This window comes from Sinohyriopsis cumingii, chromosome 18, assembly GCF_028554795.1.
Source record: "Sinohyriopsis cumingii isolate HCF-2022 chromosome 18, ASM2855479v2, whole genome shotgun sequence".
Lineage (NCBI taxonomy): Eukaryota > Metazoa > Mollusca > Bivalvia > Unionida > Unionidae > Sinohyriopsis > Sinohyriopsis cumingii.
Genome location: NC_142978.1, coordinates 98,853,643 through 98,877,749, shown reverse-complemented (window position 1 = coordinate 98,877,749; position 24,107 = coordinate 98,853,643). Strand labels below are relative to the sequence as shown.

The window sequence follows — 24,107 nt, the reverse complement described above, 5'->3', positions numbered from 1 at the left end:
AGTCTGCACCCTATGGGGCCATCCTGTGATACATTATTTCGTGAGGATGTGGAGCAACAAATTGTCTAACTTTGTCTAACATTTTCTGGACCCAGAAGCATGGGCCATTTATGCTCTATCAGTCAACTGGATGGGGATGTGGGCCTATACCTTTCCGCAATCAGTTCTGGTACCAAAAGTGGCTCACAAAGTGAGGGACATGAACTGCCAGATATTTCTGATCATAACACAAAGATTGGAAAAATCCTGGATCAACACTATGATCTCCCTAGGGACAGGTGTAGCCATGACATGTCGTTTCAACACATTATATAACTTCAGGATAGTGGGTTATATTTTTAGTTTGAGTAAATATGTGGCATTTTGATTGGAAGGTCTTGTCAATGAATTTGATTGGATATAAGTTCAGATCATGGGTTAACCAAGTGACCTAATTTCTGATTGTTCAGCTGCTAAAGGATCTGGCCTCCTTGTTGATAGTTAGAATGTTCTAGAAATGATTATTTGACTTCTTTCTTATAATAATCATTTCTAGAACATTCTAATTATCAACAAGGAAATGATTATTTGACTTCTTTCTAGGGGCCCAGAGTGGCCGAGTGGTCTAAAGCGCTTTCCGTTACGGATCACTGCCATCTCACCTCTGTCTGTGTGGGTTTGAGTCTAGGATTTGGCCAATGTGGGTATGTGAGAAAGTTGCCAGTAGCTTCTTATGGGTCGGTGGTTCTTCCCGGGGTTTTCCCGGGTTCTTCCTCCACCATTAATACTGTCTGCCATGCATAGCCTATCGTGTGCTGAAAAATGGTGTTAAACCCCACAACAACAACAACAATGACTTTTTTTTCTTTCTGGTTCTGAAATTGCATTAGTTTTGGTGGAGTCATTTAGATGTGTTCAATTATTATTAGGATTTATTTAAATTATTCATTGGAATTACTTGCTCATAAGCTTCAGGATTAACTATTTGGGAATTACTGTGAATTCTTTTGAATACATTTTGGATTATATCATTGTGATACATCAAGACTATTAGCATATCAGACTATTCCAGACTATTGTCACATCAGCAGAATAGATTGGACTTCATTCAAAATACCACTGGAACTAATTTGGAATACTCAATACAGTTGGACTTGTGTTAGAGTTTTTACAGTTATTTAGGATTTCATTCACCATACTTGAAGTTATATTTGAATTGTCACTCTGTATTCTAGGGAAATAAATCAAAATCATTTGATTTTACTCAGAACTTGATGACTTTCACTTTTTTCTGTTACTTAATTTAAGACCTTAGAGTAGTAACAGTTGATATGTGTGATGATAATGTATTGTATCATAGGCTGTGTATCGATATATGGCACATGTGTATTGTTTCACCCATACCGCCACAGTAGTTATATTTTTAAAAAAATGTATGTGTAGTTTAGCCTTCAAGGATTTGTAATGTCACATATCTGTTTGATATGCAGACTTTAAACATTACCATATAGTTTTGTATATGTGCACAATATGGGTGGTATAGTTTCATGTGTGTACAATACAGGTGGTACATTGTAGTTTCATATATTTGTACAGAATGGGTGGTACATTACAGTTTAGTTCAGTATATGTGCACAATATGGCTGGTACATTATGATGTAGTTCAGTATATGTGCACAATATGGGTGGTACATTATGATGTAGTTCAGTATATGTGCACAATATGGGTGGTACATTATGATGTAGTTCAGTATATGTGCACAATATGGGTGGTACATTATGATGTAGTTTAGTATATGTGCACATTATGGGTGGTACATTACAGTGTAGTTTTGTATGTGTACAATTTGGGTGGTACATTACAGTGTAGGTTAATACATGTGCACAATATGGGTACTACTTCACAGTGTATCTTCATATATGTGCACAATATAGGTGGTACATTATGATGTAGTTTAGTATATGTGCACATTATGGGTGTTACATTGCAGTGTAGTTTATTATATGTGCACAATATGGTGGTTAAGTGTCCTCCTTCTGCTGCAAGTGGAGTTAGTATTGGTGACATTTGAGCAAAAGTGAATAACCTGGGTGAAAACAAAAGCATTTGAGCTCTGTGAGAGATTTATATGTTCTAGTACTGATGTGTTCATTGTCTTTAATAGATGAGATCGCATCAAGATTTGGGCTGACACCAGAGCAGTTTGGAGAAAACATGAGAGATAACTATCAGCGCCATGAAGTGGAGCAGTGTCCTCTAGAACCACAGGAGATGGCCACAGATTACATTTGTGGGTCAGTAGCATAGGTGTTTAGTTTGGCACTTTATTACCATATATACTTGCTAATAAGTCAAGTCGAACTGCAGACTGCAAAGACCCAGATCTGCTGTTGTATAATTCACTGGCAGATCATGGTTTATGCAGTTTGCTAGGAGTAATTAGTAGAGCAAACAACATACCCTGATCTGCATGTTCAGGATGCTACAGCAGATCATGGTCTTTGTTGTTTGCAGTTTGACTCAACTTATAAGTGAGTTTATACGTTATATTAGGTGGTGTCCTGAGTGGCTAAATGATCTAAAGCGCTCACCATTATGGATCACTGTCATCTCACCTCTGTCTACGTGGGTTTGAATCTTCGATTTAGCCAATGTGGTTATGTATGAAAAGTTTGCCTGTAGCTTCTTGTGGTTCTTTCTGGGGTTGTCCTGGGATCTTCCTCCACCATTTATACTGGCCACCCCTATATAGCCAGTCTTGTGCTGAAAAATGGTGTTAAACCCTACAACAGCAGCATACATTAGGTCATGGATGAGATGTTATATACATCCATTTCATATTTTCAGTATTAATTGTGTTTTATATTTGCCAAGAGATTATATAAAAATGTAGTGTCTTCATTCTTTACATGTAGTCATAGCACCAGTACTCGTTTTTTTAAACAGTTTATGGAATAAAAACATTAACTTCTTGTTATATAAATAACACAGAAACTTCCATTCGCATTCATTTAATTAAAATTTGTGAAAGTCTTTGAAGAATTTTGATTCTTTTGCATTCTTTTGTTTACAGAACTCCAAAATTGTTTATGTTATATTACATAGAAAATGAGCTCTTATAAAGATCCTCTGTGTTTGCTATAATCTGGTTGATAGCAGTGTATCCCTCAGGTCATTTTCATCTCATTTTTTGTTTCTATTTATAACCTCGAGTGGATGTTTCACCTGTTTTATAATATAATATTAAGCTGGATTTTACAGCTTATGATTATTAAACCATAACTGTTGAGAAATGAGGTTTCCTGTTTAGATAATTTCATTTTGTTGATGATGATTGATCCCCGGCCAAGTCATACCAGAGACTTTTAAAAATGGTATTAGCAGCATTAAGAGATTAGATGTAGCTTAGGTTTCTTTCTCTGCCAACCAGGACTAAATAACAGCCTTGCTTAATGTTACAGTTAACAAAATAAAATGTTTTAGGGTTTAACCTGACAGACTATTGGTTATTGCAGGCAGTTTGCAACAGCTGAGGATGTCTTGTTGGGTGCACGTCACATGGTAGCCATGCAGATTGCCCATGATCCACTTGTACGACAGAGTGTGAGACAGGCATACTTTGAACGAGCTAAAATAAAAGTTAGGCCGACCAAGAAAGGAATGAAGGTAATATGCATTGTGTAATTCATGATATGATGTTCTAGATTTTATAAATGTTTTGTGAAAGCGCAACTTTGTCATTTAAATTATTTTAAACTCTTGTCGATGATTTGGTCCCATGATAAATGTCATGTTTACCTTCTTTCTTGATTTCTTTTTCCAGCAATTGCATCCATTCCATGGTCAAACATTGAACCACTGAAATGATGTTGAGCCTAATTAATTGCTATCTTTCTGTTAATGCATGCTTGTTTATATATGTGCATCAATTGTTCTTTCATATTTCCTCCTCCATTTGCTTTACCCTTTACCGTTTCTTCTTTTGGTCCTATACTTCCTCTTTCAGTTCTTGTGTTCATTTACTTATTCATCGATCGGGGCCATGAGTGGCAGAGTGATCTAAAGAACTCACCGTTCCAGATCACTGCTGTCACACCTTTGCCTGCGTTGGTTCGAGTCTCATGCTCAGCTAATGTCTGTACGTGAGAAAGCGTGCCTGTAGCTTCTCGTAGGTTGGTGGTTCTTCCCAGGATTTTCCAGGGTTCTTCCACAATTTACACTGGCCGCCATGTATAGCCTTGTGCTGAAAAATGGCATTAAACCCTACAACAACAACAACAACAACATATTCATCCATCCATAATACTTTCTCTTGCCTTTTATATCTGTCCATCTCTTTATCTCTCCTTCCATCCAACTAATGCAAGCAGTCTCACCCATCTTCTAACTACAGGGGAGTGCAGGAGTTGTACACCTGTTTTGCAATTTCAGGTTTAAGTACAGTCAAGAACAGTGATTTCTTCCCACTTCCTCCAGTGTCCTCCAAAAGAGAATCAACCATATCCCAGTATTTTAGACAGTCTTACTGAGTATTCGTGTTTACAGGTTAAAAATAAAGTCACAGGACTTCAACTGACTGCAATTTTATTGCATGACTTTTACCTGCAACATAGTTATGAAAACTAGTTTTCATTACTACAAAAGATCACATCTTCACAACAACATGGCTGAATGGCAAATGTGTGGCACATATTTTAAGAATGTAAAGGGACTGAAATTCACTCAATTAAACAATGTCTCTGCCTTTTTCAGTTAGGTCTCAGATAAGCTCTCATAATATTCTTTTTAGTGAAATCTTACTTTCTATATCAACCAATCCTGTCCAGTCAAATATCTCTATTTTATCTTCATTTATAGACTGGCTCCCATTCTTTCATATCATTAGTACCATGGGTCCTATAGGGTGGCTTATACCAGTCACTGGAAGAAAAGACAATTTATACTTATCGTCCTCCTCTATTCTGAAAAACTAACATCTGCAACTTAATAACAAATATCAGTTTGTTTTATGCATATGTCAGTTAAGAAAATATCACATTACAATTGTAAGAAATAATTAGTTTATGAAAGATTTGTATTTTTATGATTATTTGGGTTCATTGGGGGGGAATAATTAAAAATGAGAAACATTATGTCATGATTTGAATTACTTAAATTTCTGGAGTGCTTAAATTTTTGGAGTGCTAATTATACAGTTGATTTAAGTTTGGTGTATTTTTTTGGGTGTTTGTGAACATTTGCTTGGCATGCCGATAAATTGGAATGATTATCTTGAAACTTTGCTCAGGTATGTGTCATGACTACCTATGCCTTCTGCCTCAAGGTCAAGGTTACATAGGTAAATATAATTTAGTGACATAAACTTGTCTGGTTTGTGACTTTTGAACCACATAATGTATTGTAATAGAACTTTGGCAGAGTATTTATAATGATTAATATGTGTGTTGAATAGTATAGTCATGCTCACTGTCTGTAGACATAGAAGGACTTGTGTCCCCACCAAAAGTATAACATTTGAACCTCGGAAGACCTATTTTAAACTTTAGCCAGTTATAATTAATGTATTGCATACCACATTTATTCTCCCTTCCTGAAGGTCAAGGTCACAGCAAAGGATTGCATTGGCATTAATGACATTTTGAATTCGGATTGCAAAAAAATACCATTATGCAGAATGATGTAAAAATGATACCTAAGAAATGAATGAATTCACAATATTTTGTGTAAGCTAGCAGAATTTGTACAATAGACATGAAATAAGTAAATAAAGTTTTAACTTTTCATCATATGCAAATCCCTCCAATGTTTCTGTCTTTTTGCTAAGAAGTTTGTATTTATAATAATAATGCATTTTCTATATTTATCTCTTCTGGCCTTTTCGTCTTCAAAGGCCAGGCAATATTTGTAAAGGAATACGACTCAAATGCTAATCCTAAATCGAAATGATTAGTCAAAGCTGTTACCTTCCTTGATATAGTTTGACATGGGGGCGGGTAGCACTTAAATATAATTTCAATAGAAAATATTCATCAACTGTAAATGCTTAACATATTTTTGAAATATCCATTCTTTATTTAAAAAAATAAAGAGAAGAAAAGTTTTAAAAAGTGTAGTTAAAATAACATTGCTAATTTCTTATGAATAGTATCTCACAAGTTAAGTTTATGCCTTTGATCTTATTTAATGTAGTATTACCTGCACCTTCCAAGCCATCTGTATTCTAAATGCTTTGATACCTTCCAGGAAATAGATGAGGCACATCCATGCTTTACCATGAAGTACCTGAGTAACAAGCCAGTGAAAGATATGCATGATGAACAGTTCATTCGCCTTGTACAGTCGGAGGAGGAAAATCTCTTAACAATTACTTTCTCTATTGATGATGAGAGGGAGGGTGCTCAGACATACTTTGATGAAATCAAGCAGCTCTATTACAGAGTAAATTTTTGTTTTCTTCTTTTTAGCTACTGGTTGTAAACCAAAAGATCATCTGTTGTCCATTGTTTAACCATTAGCATAAGTTTGTTATGGCTACTTCACCAAGGTTACAGATAATTGCCATGAAACTTCACACACATGTACCAGGGCCTAGTTGGTCCTAAATGAAAATAGTGCAGCTTGTACATCCACTTTGCCACCACAGTGGCCATTTTGAAAATCCTATTATTGCTGCCTCTTTTGAATGAATGGTCATATCAACAGACTTCTTATGATGTCCCTTAGTCCAAAATGAAAACGGGGCAGATCTGATGTTAAAAATCTTGTTACTGTTACTCCTCCTGAAAGGAAAGTCATATTGAAATAGGGTTTAGTTAGTCCTAAATGAAAATGGTGCAAATCTAATGTCCAGTATGACCATCGCAGTGGCCTTCTTGAAAATGTTGTTATGATAAGTACCATGAATGTTGGAAGATTTTGTAAATAACTGCATATTTGCAAAGAAAATTTGTCCTGAATGACCAGTCTTGCATTAAAGTTTTAATACTTTAACCATATTGTAACTATCGTTCTTCCTCCTAAACTTGACCACTTCAGTGGCTTAAGTGGTTAGAGCGTCTGCCTTGGATGTGGAGGTTATAGGTTCAAAGCTCAGCCAAGTCATACTAAAGATTTATGAGAATGGTACTAACAGCTGCTTTGCTTGGTGCTCAGCATTAAGAGTTTAGTGTTAGGATTGGTTGGCTTGGAGTCAGGATAATGTGACTGGGTGGGACATGATGCCACATATCCTGAAATCATGATGCCCCAGTGCTAGACATCACTATAAACTGCCACACTGCACACATCATAGCGATGTGACTGAATTTTTAAAAAAAACTATTTTTAAAAACCAAATCACTCACACACTCCTAAACTATTTGAGGATTGCCGTGATACATTACAAAAACACACACCTTCATCCCAAGGTCTAGTTGGTCCTAAATAAAAAAATGTTGATATGACAATCCATCCAGAAGGAGTAATGTTTCAAGGTTACACCAAAATACTTCCTATGACATCTAGTTGGTCCTAAATGAAAAAATGGGAATATGACAATCCATCCAGAAGGAGTAATGTTTCAAGGTTACATCTAAATACTTCCTATGACATCTAGTTGGTCCTAAATGAAAAAATGGGAATATGACAATCCATCGAGAAGGAGTAATGTTTCAAGGTTACACCAAAATACTTCCTATGACATCTAGTTGGTCCTAAATGAAAAAATGGGAATATGACAATCCATCCAGAAGGAGTAATGTTTCAAGGTTTCACCAAAATACTTTCTATGATGTCTAGTTGATCCTAAATGAAAATGTTGATATGACAGTCCATCCAAAATGAGTGGTGTTTCAAGGTTTCACCAAAAGACTTTCTATGCCATCTAGTTGGTCCTGAACGAAAATGGTGCCAATTGCAAACATCTTGAAAATCTTATCACTAATTATTCTTATGATGGCTAGTTGTCCTAAATGAAAATGATCCGATCCGATCATGGCCACATTGAAAATTTTGTTAATGCTGCTCTTCCTGAATGGAGAAGATATTTTATGATACATGCAGGGTTCCCATGCTACTGGAAAATCGGAAAAAAGTCTGAAGAAATGATAATTTTTTCCCCAACCATGAAAAGTCCTTGAATTTTGCAAATATTGATGAAAGTCTGAGAAAACCCAGGAAATTTCTGTAACCACTTGACGCCAGAAACAATCACATAATTGAGTTGTAACTAAACTGATCGTGAGTTAAATTTATCAAGTTCTAACAAGAATATTCGGAGGGTTTAGTATGGATCATTTGGTTGCTTGCAATAAACATATATATATATATATATATATATATATATATATATATATATATATATATATATATATATATATAATTCTTTAGAATTAAAGGTTTTGAAAGGAAACAAAATGTAATTTATGTTCATTATGTTGTTCCCACTTAGCAACATAATGCAGCAGAATAAAGTTTGAATTTTTATTTAGTGCGTAGAAAAGACTTTACCTGCCAATTATAGGAATATAATCAAGCTTGTTTCGTGTGATAGATTTTGTAGTTTTGTACATGATCATCTTTTCCGACTTTGATGCTTTTGGAGAGTCTTAAAAGAGAAACATATTTAGATTCAGAAAATGTCTGTTTTATAATCTAATATGTTATTTAATTCCATTCAGTAATGGTCATATATGAACCTTGCAAAAAGTAATTTCATCCTGGAAATGACCTGGAAATTTATCTTTAGAAAAGCGTGGGAACCATGTATCTGGTTGGTCCTAAATCAAAATGGGTCCCCCAGGTGGCTGAGTGTCCTAAGACATTTACATTTACAGATTACTGACATCTCATCTCTGTATTGGTTAAAGTCTCAAACTTGGCCATTGTAAGTATGTGAGAAAGCTTGCCAGTTGCTTACCTTCGGTGTTTGGTTCCTCCAGGTTTTTGTCTGGGTTCTTCCTCCATCAGATATACTGGCTGCTATGTAAAGCCTACCATGTGCTTACAAAATGGCACTATCCCAATAAAAAACCCAACCTAAATGAAAATGGTGCAAATGTGACCTCAAAATGTCCACCGCATCAATCCTACAGAAATTTTGTTATCACTAACTCTCCGGAAGAGTTGGTCATAATTAGTTTATCCTTACCGCCCATACACAGATTTATTTTAAAAAGTACCTTTTTGTCCCTCACTATTATTTTCAAAGAACAGCTCTTATTATTTATTCTCTGAGATGTCCAAACTTCTCTTTGAGTTGTAAATTGGTTGCACTTTACTGACAGTTGATTTTGAACTCGTATGCGTTTTTTTCCTCATCTTTGTAGGATGAGTTCAGCAGCCTGGTTCAGAAGTGGAACACTCAGCGAATGGAGGCATTGGAGAGATCCCTGACCAAAATTCTGTATCCCCAGATGGAGAAGGAACTCAGGGCCAAACTCTTCCAGGAGGCCAAAGATGGAATTGCTAAGGTGAATACAATTTTGATGGTAGTGATGATGATGATGATGATGATGATGATGATGATATTAATGATGGCATTGGAATGGTAGTGGTTGTGATGGTGTGGACAGTGAAATTGTTACAGAAGTCTTTTATGTTTGCAGAAATGATGATAATGAAGATGATGCATTGTTTCAGCGAGGACATGCCCTTGTGAACAAAATGAACAAGCCATGTTTTTTTCATACCTTAAATCTATTACAGATGTGCCAGTCAATCATTCTGTGTCTGAATTGCTCAGCAAGTGTACTTTTTTTATAAAAAGGACCTAAATCCAGCAAGATTTCTTTTCCATTGCACAAGTTGCTATGCTCAGACTTTTTCCCCCATTATTCCAATCGTATGAATGGCAAAACTCGGGATTACCTAGAAATAAATGTTTACTAAGTATATCCAATAACATTTGTTGCTTGAGAGGTTAAGTATAATCCTGGCAAATTTTATAGTCTCTGTGTCATTGTAGCATTTTAAAACCTCAACACAATAGTGGCCATATGGTGCCAACTGAAGGTAAAAAATCAAAATGTAAAATGAATTGCACAAAAATGGGGGAAGATAAACCCTTCTAAACAAGTGCAGAAATGAAGTACCACTTAAAATATATAATGTGGAAACGATAAAGTATGTAAAATGTGTATAAAAGTGATGAAAAGGTGATGTGTACATATAAGAAAATATGAAATAAATTCAAGTAGTGTATTGAGGTAACTTCCACTTCTGTTTTGGGAAAAATATCGACTAAACAAAATTGTAACCTTTGATTTTTGTAAGTATGTGCGCTCATATTGTGGAAGCCAAAAAATTGTCACGGATATGATGGCTCCAGTGAACAAGCTGGTAAGACCCCCAAAAGCTGAGACAAAAATCAAACAGAAAATGAAAATTTCAGCAAAGGAATTTAGGGCTTGAAATTAACACCTGTATGCTATCCCATTGTTAGGGATTTTGCCAGCATATCAATAAATCCCATTAGTGAAAATTACTGCCATTTACCTATCATAACAGTTAAAATGTGGTTGGGAGTTGTCATTCCCTTTAATGGTTAACTGAAATGTTTATTGTGTTAAATGAGTCCTTACCATCATGTTGCAATTGATGAGGTACAAAAAATGCTCACATCGAGAATGGACAGGTTTTAAACCACTGATGCACTCATCAAGTAAATAGTGTGATTATTGTCAGAAGAGTGTTCACTCATGGAACTAGCCTGTTGTACTGCTTGAAAGCACTGATCTCATTACTGATGATAACAAAAGGTCACAAGCTAGTACTGACTGTTCAGAAAAGGTTGATTTCACTAGCTCATTAATCCAGAATGATACCAGACAATGTTTTAATACATTGTGTGGTGACAATTGTAAATGTGCAAGTATATGCAAGGTGCACAGTTGCCACAGAAAGGGAAAAAATGAGATTATGATGTGAGAGGGTGCTGTTGCACAGTTGCCAGGACAAACATTAGATTATGACGAGAGAGTGCTTTTGCTTTGCACAGTCGCCACAGAAAGGGCAAAAATTAGATTATAACGAGAGAGAGAGTGCTGTTGCACAGTTGCCACAGAAAGGGCAAAAATTAGATTATGACGAGAGAGAGTGCTGTTGCAAATATTATCAAGCAAAGAGTCTAAAAAGTACTGGAAATGCCAGGCAGATGAACACAAGTATAACCCTGGAAAGTCTGTGATGCTGTATACTATCTGCACTTAGTATTCAGAGATACAAAAGTGCACTAAGTACATCATCTGTTGATTAGATTAAACACTTTAATAAATCGTCCCCCTAATCACACACTATGTGTTCGCAGAGGGATCAGTATGTGAAATCAAACAGTGCAAATTGTGACATCTTTGAACAAGAGCACCTTGGAGAAGTTTGTACATGAACTTCCAACTTTAAGAGTCTTGTTGGTGAAATATAGTTGATATTGTTTTGAGCTGATGCTAATAAATAATAAATGTAGAATTAGAAACTGAACCAGCGTCTGTGAAATTTGAGCAGGATCAGTAAACAGTTAATTATGGTGAACCTGCAGGTTAATGAACAAAAAAATCCTAATTTCAAACGCTTGAATTGGAGTCTAAAATTTCAGAATCAAAGGACAAAGACATTGTCACTACTTGTAAAATCTACTTGAAAGCTGAACTTTTGCAAAGGCTAAAGACATATTGCAGGTCCATAAAAATGTAGACCTTGATTTGTCCCTTGATGCTACTGTATGATCAGAGGCATCAAAAAGAGAACCCTAATAGAAAGGAACTTACTTATTTCATATTTCAGGGAAATAATGTAAAATACACTATGTAAATGAGATCTTATTATTATGAGGTTGGCCAATTATAATCATACCACTGGTCCACCTTTTGAAATTAAGGGTGCCAAATCGCCCCATTTTTCAGATTTGCTGAAACATTGATGATGATGATAATTGACAGTAGTGTTGGTATGATTTGGAATAATACTGACAAAGTCCATACTTCTTCATGCAGTTAACAAGGTTCCTACACTGCTGGGAAATCGGGAAAAAAGTTGGGGAAAATAATAATTTTTTTCCGACCGTGAAAGTCCTTGAATTTTGCAAATATTGATGAAAGTCGGGGGAAAACCCAGGAATTTTCCACTAGCACTTGATGCCTGAAACGATCATGTAATTGAGTCGTAACTAAACTGATCGTGAGTTCAATTTATCAAGTTCTAACCAGAATATTTGGTGGGTGCAGTATGGATTATTTGGGTTCTTGCAATACATGTATATGCTGAGTAAATCCATATGCTCAGGGAATTAGATTTGTCTAGCAGACTTTTATTTTTAAAGTCAGCTTGATATCTGTATCTTTTCTTACATGGAAGGTATGAAAACCAGTTTAGAATCACAAGAGGCCAACATGGTGGCAAAGCGTAGCCGCTTACCGGATAGCCTAGCAAACTTTAAACATTGTTAGATCGAGTGATATGTGCATGAAATTGATCTGAAAATTTTCTAAGAAATTGTGACTATTATAATCGTTATGCCTTTAATCTGCTGAAGGACAAGATAAAACTACAGCATTGATGAAATATGACCTGGTACTCACGATTGGCATTGCTAGTCACATGAGTACACAAATCTAACAACCCACATTTTAAAATATAGAGAAAAAACAAAAATATTAAATGAAAGTCGTAGACTGGTTGTAATAAAAATACAAAAATGAAAGAACAAAAATCTTTCCATATTTATATAGTCTGAGAACAACTTCTGGAGCTTTGTTGTATCATGTGACTACCATATTGACATGTGCTCTCTGCTTGATAAATCAGATTGGCCAGGTTGCTTGTTTTTACAAAAGTATCTGACTTTCATTTAATATAATTATATTTCTGTACAGCAGCACTGAAAAGGAGTTTGTTGTTGATATCACTCGACTATTGGTCTTCCAATGTCATCATTTGAGATTTGTGAAGTCATGTGACTAGTAATGCAAATGGCGAGTACTGGGTCAGGTTTCATCTATGCCATAGTTTTGACTAGTCTGTCAGTGGATTAAATATGTAACGATTATAATAATTGCCATTTTTAAGACAGTAAATCATTTTCCTATCGATTTCATTCATGTATTTATCTATATAACATACATTTAAATTTTATAGGCCTGCTGGTAAGCAACTACCATATGTCGCTACCACACAGTGACGGCAAATTCCAAATTTTCTATATGCATTTGCAATGAGTCCACACCCAAATGTGTCCAAATATGAAAAATGGGGTGGGAATATTTGGAGGAAGCCCAGCTTTGAAAATGAACTGCTATTCATTTTAAGCCAAATTTGTAGTCCAAATTGTTGAATCTCAGAGCTGAAATGAGAAATTGTCGTCCCTTGTATTATATATTAAAAACTATATGATTCCCTGTATCAATACAGGTTTGGGGACTGGTTTAACGAATTACAAGAAGACAAGTTGATTTTACAGAAAATTCAGTCCTTGTTTATACAATAGTATGTAAATTTGAAGGTCTTTTTTCAAAATTTAAATCAACTTTTTTTAAAAATGTTTTTTTAATGATGGATTTTTAACCAGATCATCTTAAGGAGATTAGGTTGTTTGAAAAATCTTGTTTGGGATTTTATTGGCACAGATAAATTCAGGGTTAAACTCTTTTTCTTACAAGACAGGATTCCAATTATTTGTGTTTATTATTTTTATATATACTGTAATAGAAAATGTTTACTTTCTATAAGATGCACACACACACACACACATATATATATATATATATATATATATATATATATATATATATATATATATATATATATATATTTATTTATTTATTTATTGCTATAGAATTCTTTAGAATTAAAGGTTTGAAAGAAGAACAACTTATTTATGTTGATTATGTTGTTCCCACTTAGCAACATAATGCAAGTCAGCAAAATAATGTTAGAATTTTTATTCTGTACATTGAAATGACTTTACATGCCAGTTTTTACGAGTACAATCAAACTTGTTTCGTGTGATACATTTTGTGGTTTTGTACATCTATTTTGATGGTCACCAATATGATATATTCTCTTATCCTTTTTATTCACTGCACCAAGAGGTCAAGTGGTTTAAAGTGGTCACAGTTAAGGATCACTGACATGACATTTCTGACTCTGTGGGTTGAGTCTTGGGCTTGGCCAGTGTGGGTATGCGAGAAGGCTTGCCAGTCGGTTTTCTTGGGTTGGTGATTCTTTCTGGGGGGTTTCCAGGTTCTTCCTCCACCAATTAAACTGTCCACCATACATAGCCTATCTTATGCTGAAAAATGGATTTTAACCCCATAACAACAACTTTTCATTCACCAATCAGAATACTGTTTTCATATTTCAGAAAATGAACAGTGTAATTCAACAATAACTCTCCCTAACATAAAGTACAGTCATTTATTGGCTAGATTACTTAATACAAGGGGACAGGGAATTCCAAAGGTTACCAGAGAATGAATTTTCATCAGTGCCTGTAAGATTTCTGTGTTTAAGACCTGGATGTTAATCTGATTGATTATACATATTTCAGGCCTGTTGTCGTAAGCTGTACAATTGGCTGAAGGTAGCCCCGTATCAGGCTGATCAACAATTGGATGATCATTATGATTATGATGACAGTGAGCAAGGGCTTCGTGTGCTCGGCATTTCTTTCGTTACAACCAGGTATCTGCTTTGACTTCATGCATTATATTATCTTTTTATCAAAATGCCTCTCTAAATAAATGTTTTTCTCTCATCTGCAAACCATATATATAAATATTGTTATTTTACAGTATGTTGCTGGTTTTCTTGCTTTCATAGTAGATGCACAATGTTCATGTAAAGTGTATTGTGTGGTTTCCCATCAGGTCTCTATAGTAATATCCATTTTCTTACTAAATATTGTTTGGATTGCTGAGAATATTTACAAATTGTATTGTGTTAATAAAAATAGTAAGGAACTGGCCTTTCAGTTCCCCCCGTTTTATTTGTCAAGGGAGGCAACTCAAATTTAGGTCTTGTACCAAGACCAGATTGTTGTAGTTCTCTTCCATTTGATATATTGTTCCACTGATAGCAATACTTGAAACAACCGTAGTCAATGCATTACAAAGGATATCACCTCAATAATTCAGTAAATGAAGTTTCAAATATATATAAATTTATGAAGAAAAGAAAATGTAGAATAATAGTAAATGGATTATTTAAAATGGTATGTTTATGAAATCGACCATGAGTAGTAATATCTCGGAAGTTATATTTTCCATTTGATCTAATGTACATCAGTATTAAACACTTGAAACTGACAGTGTTTTTAGAGCATTAACAGCTGCGTGTAAATATGTGGTACATGATGAACTATGCTTACTTGTGGATATTTTGCATATTTTTGCATTAAAACAAAATGAATAATATGAGATGCAACTTTAAATTTTAACAAATCAATGACAGACTGTTATTCTCATATGTGGGACTTGTCTACAAGGGTGACTTATTTTTGAATATTGTCAGTTTAATATGTATAATTCTGTCATTTCTGGTACATACAGGTGAGTTTCCTTTACCATGTATTGGAACACCATGCTTCAATGATTCTAACTGTTCATGCTATCCTTGGCCTTCCCCACAGGTAGCATTGTAATTGAGATCATCTGCTATCAGTTTGTTTCAGGTAGCCATAATTTGCTATAGCTCTGCACCCATGTTGAATTCAAACATTACATGCAGGCCCATAGGTTTATACTTCACCTCCTTACAAGTGATATTGTCATTATATTTTACCTGTATGCTTCATTGCTTTATTAGACTGTCTGTTATCAATTTCCGGGTCAACTTTTTAAGATATAGCTGTGCACCGACATTGTGTTATAACAGACTAAGAGCAGAAACATACAGCTCAGGATGATGACGTCACCAGTCTGGATACTGACCTTTCCACAGTGTGAGAGTATCTGGCTGAGAAGGGAGATAAATCAACTCTTACCCTTCAGCCACAAATTGACAGACATTGACAATCTCTGAAACAGCACTGGCACCCAGGTCACCACCACAACATTATTGGAAACTCCCTCTGTCTTGCCTAACCTGGGTTCAGCTGGATTCCTATTGTGGAACAGCAAGCACCAGAGCTAAACAAACAGGCAAGTTCCTTCTCACCCAGCAGGCATATGGATGGGTTACTTGGATCAAACATCCCATAACTCATCCCAAACTGATGATCCAAATGATATCACCCCACATGGATGGCCTGTTTCCATTGCAACCAGGGCAAACGCTTATGGAGAGAATCACTTAGACACAAAGACCCTCCACTCTGAAGCATATGAAGGCAAATGGCACATTTTCCTAAAGTGGTGAACAAACAACATTGCCTCTCCAGGCATCTATACCGCAAATAGCTGATTTCCTTCTCTGGCTCTTTATAGAGATAGAAAGCACCAAGTTCAATAAAAGGTTACTGCTCCATGATGTCTGACACTTTCATCATAATGGAATAGAGGATATTGGACAAAACAATGACTTACCCAACCTAGTCACCAACTTTGAGTATACATGGCTGATGCATTAACCCTATGCCCACGTGGAACCTATCTTGGGTTTTAATCTGGATGAACAAGACACCTTCTGAACCAATTTCAAGGGCATCTCTGGTGCACCTTTCATACAAGACCTGCTTCCTCATGTCATTAGCAGCTGCAGGCATAATTAGCATAATACATGCAGCAGAAGCAAATTACATGCAGTTCTGACAAGTTGGGTCAGTCTTACTCTTGATGGCATCCTCTTTCATTGCCAAGAACCAGCTTCCTTCCACAGGTAACCAGACTTGAAACCTCTGTCATGTTGTGGACTTTACAGCTGAAGGCCACCTGTAAGACCCAGTACAGACATTGAACAGAGCTGTTGCATTAAGGGAGATCAAGTTTCTTGCTGCCTCAAAAGACAGGACAGGTGGATATATAAGCACAGACCATTTTGTCCTGGATTAAGTGGGTTATTCGATTGGCATAAAGAGAAATAATCCCAGCTCACATGAACTTATTACACATTTTGGCTCATAAGGTTAGAGCAGTTGCCACCAGCCTAGCATTCATTGGGAACTGTTCCCTAACTGAAATCATTCAGGCTGTTAGATGGAGATAAAATTCCACATTCTCTAGCTTTGATCTCCAAGATCTGTCGTCCCAATGGTCCCAGTTCAGTCTGTTGGGAAGTATATCCGCAGCTGAACAGGTGACTCTTCCAGGTTGATTGACAGCTTCTTAAGATGCGGCTTCATGACTTCCACTGGATTTGCAGGGGTTGGGGAGAGGGAATTTTCCCCAGTTTGAACCACGGCCTGACAGACGGAGTCCCCTCCAGTTGGGTTACATAGAAGGTGCCTCATATAACCTTAGGGGGCCAGAGATGGTATCTCTGGTAAGGGGATGTATCTTACCCAGTGATAATACATATACACCCCCAATTATATCCAATGAGAGCACACCTTCTGCTCTAGTAGTAACTGACAGGTTCTTAGACTTTGATGCTAATTCATATACTTAAGGGGAGGTCACTTTGCCTGACCACCACATAGATCGGCAGGCAACTTTATGCTCCCTTCATCTAAAAGAAGTATCTGGGAGGGCTGCATAAGTGAGGCTTTAGTAGTTCTATGGTATTATGATTGGGTAAGTATTCATGAAGAAACATAATTTACTAGGAACAATTGGGACAAATTTTAAACTTGCTGATTGTGTAAACATTTGTTACTTTCAAAATAAAGTTAATTTTCATTTTTTCTATGCAGGTTTATTAATATCTCAATACTGGCTTATTATAATGTTTTTTTACAAAAAAATTAATTTTCCCTTTCCCCCCCCCCCCCGATCCCTGGTAAATACTTACGAATATCTGTCTGTTGCTGACTAAACATTTCCCTTTCCAGAGCATAGCTTTCAAGTTGTTAATGAATTTTAACCGAACTTTCTCAGCATGTCGGGTAAGATGAATTGAGATGTTTTTGATACTTAGAATTTGCTGCCATCACCATTTTTATTTTACCATGGAGACAAGTATAGCACAATTAGTTTATCAAAGAGAGTGTTGCACGGTAGTGTTCATTCAACAGTAATCTTTACATAAGCATTGGTGGGGAAATGTGACATCTAGATGACATTTATTGTTAGCATGATACAATTTTTCACAGGCAATTGTTGTTCTCTTTTTTGTAGGGAAACCACTGCATTTGGGGCTCAGATAGATGGTGATGGGCAAGTTACTGATTTCATACGATTACCTGGTCTCACATACCGCAAAAATGCTTTCAGGACAAGTGAAAGAGAAGAGAAAGTAATTAGCTTGCATTATTTTAGTTGATATTCACAATTTACAGTTTCACAAATGACAGTATTGTAATTTTGTGGGATAAAATTAAAACTTAGAGGTATTATATATATGAAGGTGTGAGTAAGAAGATGAATGTACCAAGACCAGATTGTTCATCAGTCGATACACTATCTTGACCCTCATTGACGAATCTTTTTTTTGTTCTACCAGACTTCTCACACGGTGCCATGAAATCTTTGCTAGACAGGCATTTAGTAAATGATTTTATTGATAAACAATGGATCTGATTCAGTGCTTTACCAGTATTTGGAAAAGTGATTTGAATGGCTGATGAAATAAGGTAATCTGACATAACTGTTGTGATGAGATGGTATTATCTTTCATGGAGGCATCAGCAGTTTTTCATTTGCTGATTGAAACTTTTCAATTTTCTTGCATCATTTTTGCAAATCCTGATTTGTTTCCTTTCTTGACTTTGCCTATATTTAGGTAATTCTTCCTATTAATTCGGACTGATTAGTAGTAAGGAGGATTTTCTCCTTACATTTGAAGGCTGTAATAGACCATGTGTGTTTTTATCTGTTATTGCTTTCGTTCTTGTAATTAATATGTTGTTAATATTGTTTTACTTTTTTGCAGAGCAAGACTTTGGCGAAGTTGAAGGAGTTTATAGAAACTAAGAAACCACATGTAATTGCTGTAACCGCTGAATCAAGGTGAGGTGCATGGTACATTTTGTCATTAAACATCCTTTACATTATAATAATAAAAATAATAGTAATCAGAATAATAATAATAATAATGAGGATTTTGTATAGCATCTAATCTGTAGAAGCTCTAAGCACTTTACAGCATTAGACAATACCTGTAACATTAAAAAACATATAATGATATTATTACAAAATGCAAACACCATGAAATTAGAAAATATAAAACGTGCTGAAAATATTTACGGTAGGAAACAATAGGTTTTTAAGTTTGTTCTTGCAGTTGAAATGGGTGAGTTTTAAGAGCACTCTTGATTGAGATCACTGTCTTTGCGTCGAAGTTCTGTGGGCAATTCATTCCACGTTGCTGGCCCCTGGTATGCAAAAGAACGTTGTCCATATGACTTCTTTTTCGAAGTGGGAATAATGAGTATACAATTGTCAGAAGAGGAGTGTAAGTATCTTGCAGGTGTGTCCACATGGGTGAGGTCAGATAGGTATGTTGGACTGGAGTCTTCAGTGAAATGTAGCATAGAGAAAGAAAATTGTGTTTGATTCTGGATCAGATGGATAGCCAGTGTAGGGTACAGAGCAGGGGGAGGTGTGCTCTGATCATGGTACTCTTAGGATGATCTGAGCAGCTGTGTTTGAACTTTTTAGAAATTTCTGGAGTAGATATTGAGACAAACCAGACAGAATTGAGTTACAATAGTCCAGTCTTGAAAGTACTAATGAACACACAAGTGTTTTAGTGGCATCAGCTGAAAGATATTTGCGAATGGAGCTGATGCATTTCAGCTCAGGATATGCAGCCTTGCATATGTTCATGACATGTTAGTGCCTTGTGAGAAAACTGTCGAGAGTAACACCTAGGTTTCATGCTGAATGTGTGAATTTAATGTTGGTGTTGCTGATATTTATTGTTTGAGGTAAAGGATGTGAATGAGAGTCTTTGTGTTGTGATTAGAATGGCTTCAGTTTTATTATCATTCATCTGAAGCTTGTTACATGTCGGCTGAGTGGTCTAAAGCGCTCACCATTCCGGATCACTGCCATCTCACCTCTGTCTGCGTGGGTTCGAGTCCAAGGCTAGGCTAGCGTGGGTACGTGGGAACCCTGCCAGTAGCTTCTCGTGGGTCGGTGGTTCTTCCCTGGGTTTTCCAGGGTTCTTCCTCCACCAGTTATACTGGCCGCCATGTATAGCCTATCTTGTGCTGAAAAATGGCGTTAAACCCTAGATCAACAACAACAACAATTGTTACATGTCATCCATGATTTCACATCAGAAATGCACCTTTCTACACCTTGGATGGTAGCATCAACTTCAGTTGGGTGGCCAGATTTGTATATTTGGGTGTCATCAGCGTACAATTGGTGAGACACTGGATGATGATCTATGACACTTGAGAGCGGCTGAGTGTATAGAATGAAGAGAACTGGGCCAAGAACAGACTCCTATGGAACACCACAACATACATCGACTGGGCTGGAGTGTATTCCATTTGCAGACACAATTTGTGTCCTGTTACCCGAGTAGGACTTGAACCACAGTAAGGCTGTATCATGAATACCAAGTACATGCTGGAGACGGTGAAGTAATATATCATGGTCTTTTGTGTCAAATGCTGCATACAAATCAAGGAGGGTGAGGACTGTAATCTTTTCGTTATCCAAAGCAGAGAGAATGTCATTAACTACTTTCAGAAGAGTAGTTTCAGTACTGCGGCAAGGGCAATATGCAGACTGTACATTGCTGAAAAAGACTGTTTGAATTCAGATGAGATACAAATTGGGATAGATTTTCTAAGATTTTTTTATATGAATGGGAGATTTGAAACTGGGCAGTAGTTCTTTAAATTGTTATGGATGAGTGTTGGTTTCTTCAGCAGAGGCTTTACAGTGGCAGTTTTGAAAAATAATGGGAACTCCCTATATGAGAGAGAGGTATTAATAACATCAGTTAGTGAAGGCAATATTGGTTCTAAGCACTCAAGCAGCAGTGATGTTGGAATTGGATCAAGTTCACATGACCTTTGGTGCACTCTTCATCAGTATTGTACTAAATCCGTAGAGACAGGTTCAAATGCTGCTAATGGTTGCCACTGAAATTTTTTTTTGCAACTGTATGGTGATGACAAGTCAATTGAAATTGTGTTGTCAAGCTTATCTCTAATGGTTTGTACTTTGTTACGGAAGAAATTTGCAAACAGGTCCAGAAGGTTGACTGGAGAGAAGGTAGTTGGAAGTAGTGTACATTTTTTCCTTGACATTAGCTTTCTAGTAATCTTGAAGAGTTTTTTGCATCTGAAACTTTCCGTGATCTTAGTACTGTAGTGGGCTGATTTTGTTGCATGGTCTATGTTTGTGATGTTCTTCCTAGCGGCTTCATAGATTTGCTTATTCTTTGCTGGGGCATGTTTGTCAAGCAATGAATGCAGGCAGTTATTGAGTTGTTCTGCTGTAGGAGGTAAGCAAGTTGTTAGTTTTACTTGGATATCATGTGTTAATTTGGTTCTATTTATCATACGGAGGTTTCTCTCAGTAGCAAATAAAGGTGGAGGGTTAGGGACTGATACGTCAAGATGGCATATAATACAGAGGTGATCTGATGCAAGGTCATGGGATACCAGGGAGGACTGTAGAATATTATCATCCAGTCTATGAAGAATCCAGTCTAAAATGTGTCCATGTTTATGGGTGGGTTGGTTAACTGACTGTTTGAGGTTGAAAACATGAATGGAATCTAGGAGTTTTGATGTGTATGGGTTTCCAGGACAGTCATAGTAAAAGTTGAAATCTCCAAGGATAATCAGGTTGCCACCTATCAAATTTCCATACTCCAGGAGATTTGTAAACTGCTCCTTATAATTGTTATTTCTAACTTTGGGATTATAACCATTAGTGATTTTTGCAGTTGACTAATATTAGGGTATTTCAGTTACTCATGTTTACCATGGTAGCTAAATGTATACAGTTATAGAATATGACCCCAAAAATACCTAACTGGATTTCATTTTTTAAAATATTTAATTGCTTTTTGAAAATAATTCGAATGTAGAATTGGAAGATTCCATAGTGGGTTATTTTCACAAATGTAAAATGTAGCAGATTTTTCACATTGAATTACATCTTATGTTCATCAGTGGGGCCCTGGGTGGCTGAGTGTTGTAAGGTGCATACCTTTGCCATTCACTGACATCTCATCTCTTTTCATATGGGTTTGAGTCTTGGGGCTCATCCAACATGGGTAACTGTTGCCAATAGATTATAGTGAGTTTGTGGTTATTCCTGTTTTTTTCTTCTCCGCTATATATACTCATCATCTTGTATAGTCTATCATGTGCTGAAAAATGGTATTAAGGTCACAAATACAAAAAATTTCATATGTATATGGAGCACACTTTGGGGTACATTGAACAAAAAAAAGATGTAAAGAGCTGTGTTTGTCCTTATCTTAACTAGTATCATCTCCAAAGGAAAACAACATGTGAGAAAATTCCAGGAAAGAAGACTCCTGAATAGCGCTTGCATTTTCAAAATATTTAACATGTACTTTCTAATGTACTTTCCTTTTGTTCTGTTTATTGTGTCTCTATATAACAAATTTCTTAGAAAAATGCCTGGTTTATTCAGTTTGAAAATGTTTGAGATTCATTATGTCAAAGAAGAGAATTACAGAACTGGTCTGTATTGTAAATAATGGCACAGAATGTCAAAGAGAAGCAGACTTGTTCACTCTGACTTGTGAAAGTGTTCACAATCACCAGCCAAAGCATATAGTGTAAACACAAATGTATTCACAATTGCCAGGCAAAGCAAATGGTGTAAAGAGTCCTCAGCATTATTGTTAGCACTGGAATGTGTTCACAATTGCCAAGCAAGGCATATGGTGTAAATAGGCCACAGCATTATCCTTAGCACTGGAATGTATTCACAATTGCCAAGCAAGGCATATGGTGTAAACAGTCCTCAGTATTGTCCTTAGCACTGGAATGTATTCACAGTTGCCAAGCAAGGCATATGGTGTAAACAGTCCTCAGCATTGTCCTTAGCACTGGAATGTATTCACAATTGCCAAGCAAGGCATATGGTGTAAATAGGCCACAGCATTATCCTTAACACTGGAATGTGTTCACAATTGCCAGGCAAAGCAAATGGTGTAAATAGGCCACAGCATTGTCCTTAGCACTGGAATGTATTCACAATTGCCAAGCAAGGCATATGGTGTAAACAGTCCTCAGCATTGTCCTTAGCACTGGAATGTATTCACAATTGCCAAGCAAGGCATATGGTCTAAATAGGCCACAACATTGTCCTTAGCACTGGAGTGTGTTCAAAATTGCCAGGCAAAGCAAATGGTGTAAGGAGTCCTCTCCATTGTCCTTTGCACTGGAATATTTTCACAATTGCCAAGCAAGGCATAAGGTGTAAACAGTCTACAGTATTGTCCTTTGCACTGGGCTCATTCAGTTTCCGCTGAAGAAACTTTACTCAAGGGTTATCCATAATATTCTGTCGGGGAATTTCACAGACCAGCTGTGACCTCTGTACAACCATGTTGTGCCATTCAGTAGCTGCTGAATCACTCACTGACAGAATGAACAAAACAGCTTCATAAGTAGCAGCAGATAGTCCTCCTTGGCAAAGAGTGTAATTATAAATAAAACTTAACTGGATCTGTGTTTTGTTGTGTATAAAAGTTAATTTACCCTTAACCCAGCATTATAACAAGCCATTTGATTAGTAATTTTGAATTTAATGCACATTTTTATTGCAAGGCAGTTGTTTAATTGGTACAGTTTTCATCTTTATTAACACCCTGCTATAACAGACAGTTCATATGGACCCAAACTTGTTTCATTTTAGAGAGGAACTATTGTATTAAATGTTACTGCAATGACTTAACATATTCATGATTATAGTAGAATTAGGTTATGAATGTTAAATCCAAATTGTTTTGTTATGTCAGGGAGAGCCAGATGGTGATTGAGGATATCAAGGAGATAATTGCAGAGCTAGAACAGGAACAGCAGATGGCGCCGATCAATGTAGAACTGGTGGATAATGAAGTTGCTCTTGTATATGAAAACAGCAACAAGGGACAGGTCTGTCATATGCACTGG

At 36.3% G+C, this 24,107-nt stretch overlaps 1 protein-coding gene across 2 annotated transcripts in view; it reads left to right on the top strand.

Annotated features, from left to right (window-relative positions):
- Positions 1-24,107, top strand: part of LOC149777571 (transcription elongation factor SPT6-like) — a 115,518-nt gene that overhangs the window by 31,968 nt on the left and 59,443 nt on the right. For both annotated transcript variants that reach the window (XM_089942191.1, XM_089942192.1), the window contains exons 14-21: positions 2,145-2,274; positions 3,496-3,646; positions 6,224-6,418; positions 9,286-9,429; positions 14,499-14,632; positions 18,163-18,280; positions 18,917-18,993; positions 23,954-24,089. In XM_089942191.1, coding sequence (XP_089798317.1) covers positions 2,145-2,274; positions 3,496-3,646; positions 6,224-6,418; positions 9,286-9,429; positions 14,499-14,632; positions 18,163-18,280; positions 18,917-18,993; positions 23,954-24,089 — 1,085 coding nt within the window. The remainder of the gene's footprint in view (positions 1-2,144; positions 2,275-3,495; positions 3,647-6,223; positions 6,419-9,285; positions 9,430-14,498; positions 14,633-18,162; positions 18,281-18,916; positions 18,994-23,953; positions 24,090-24,107) is intronic.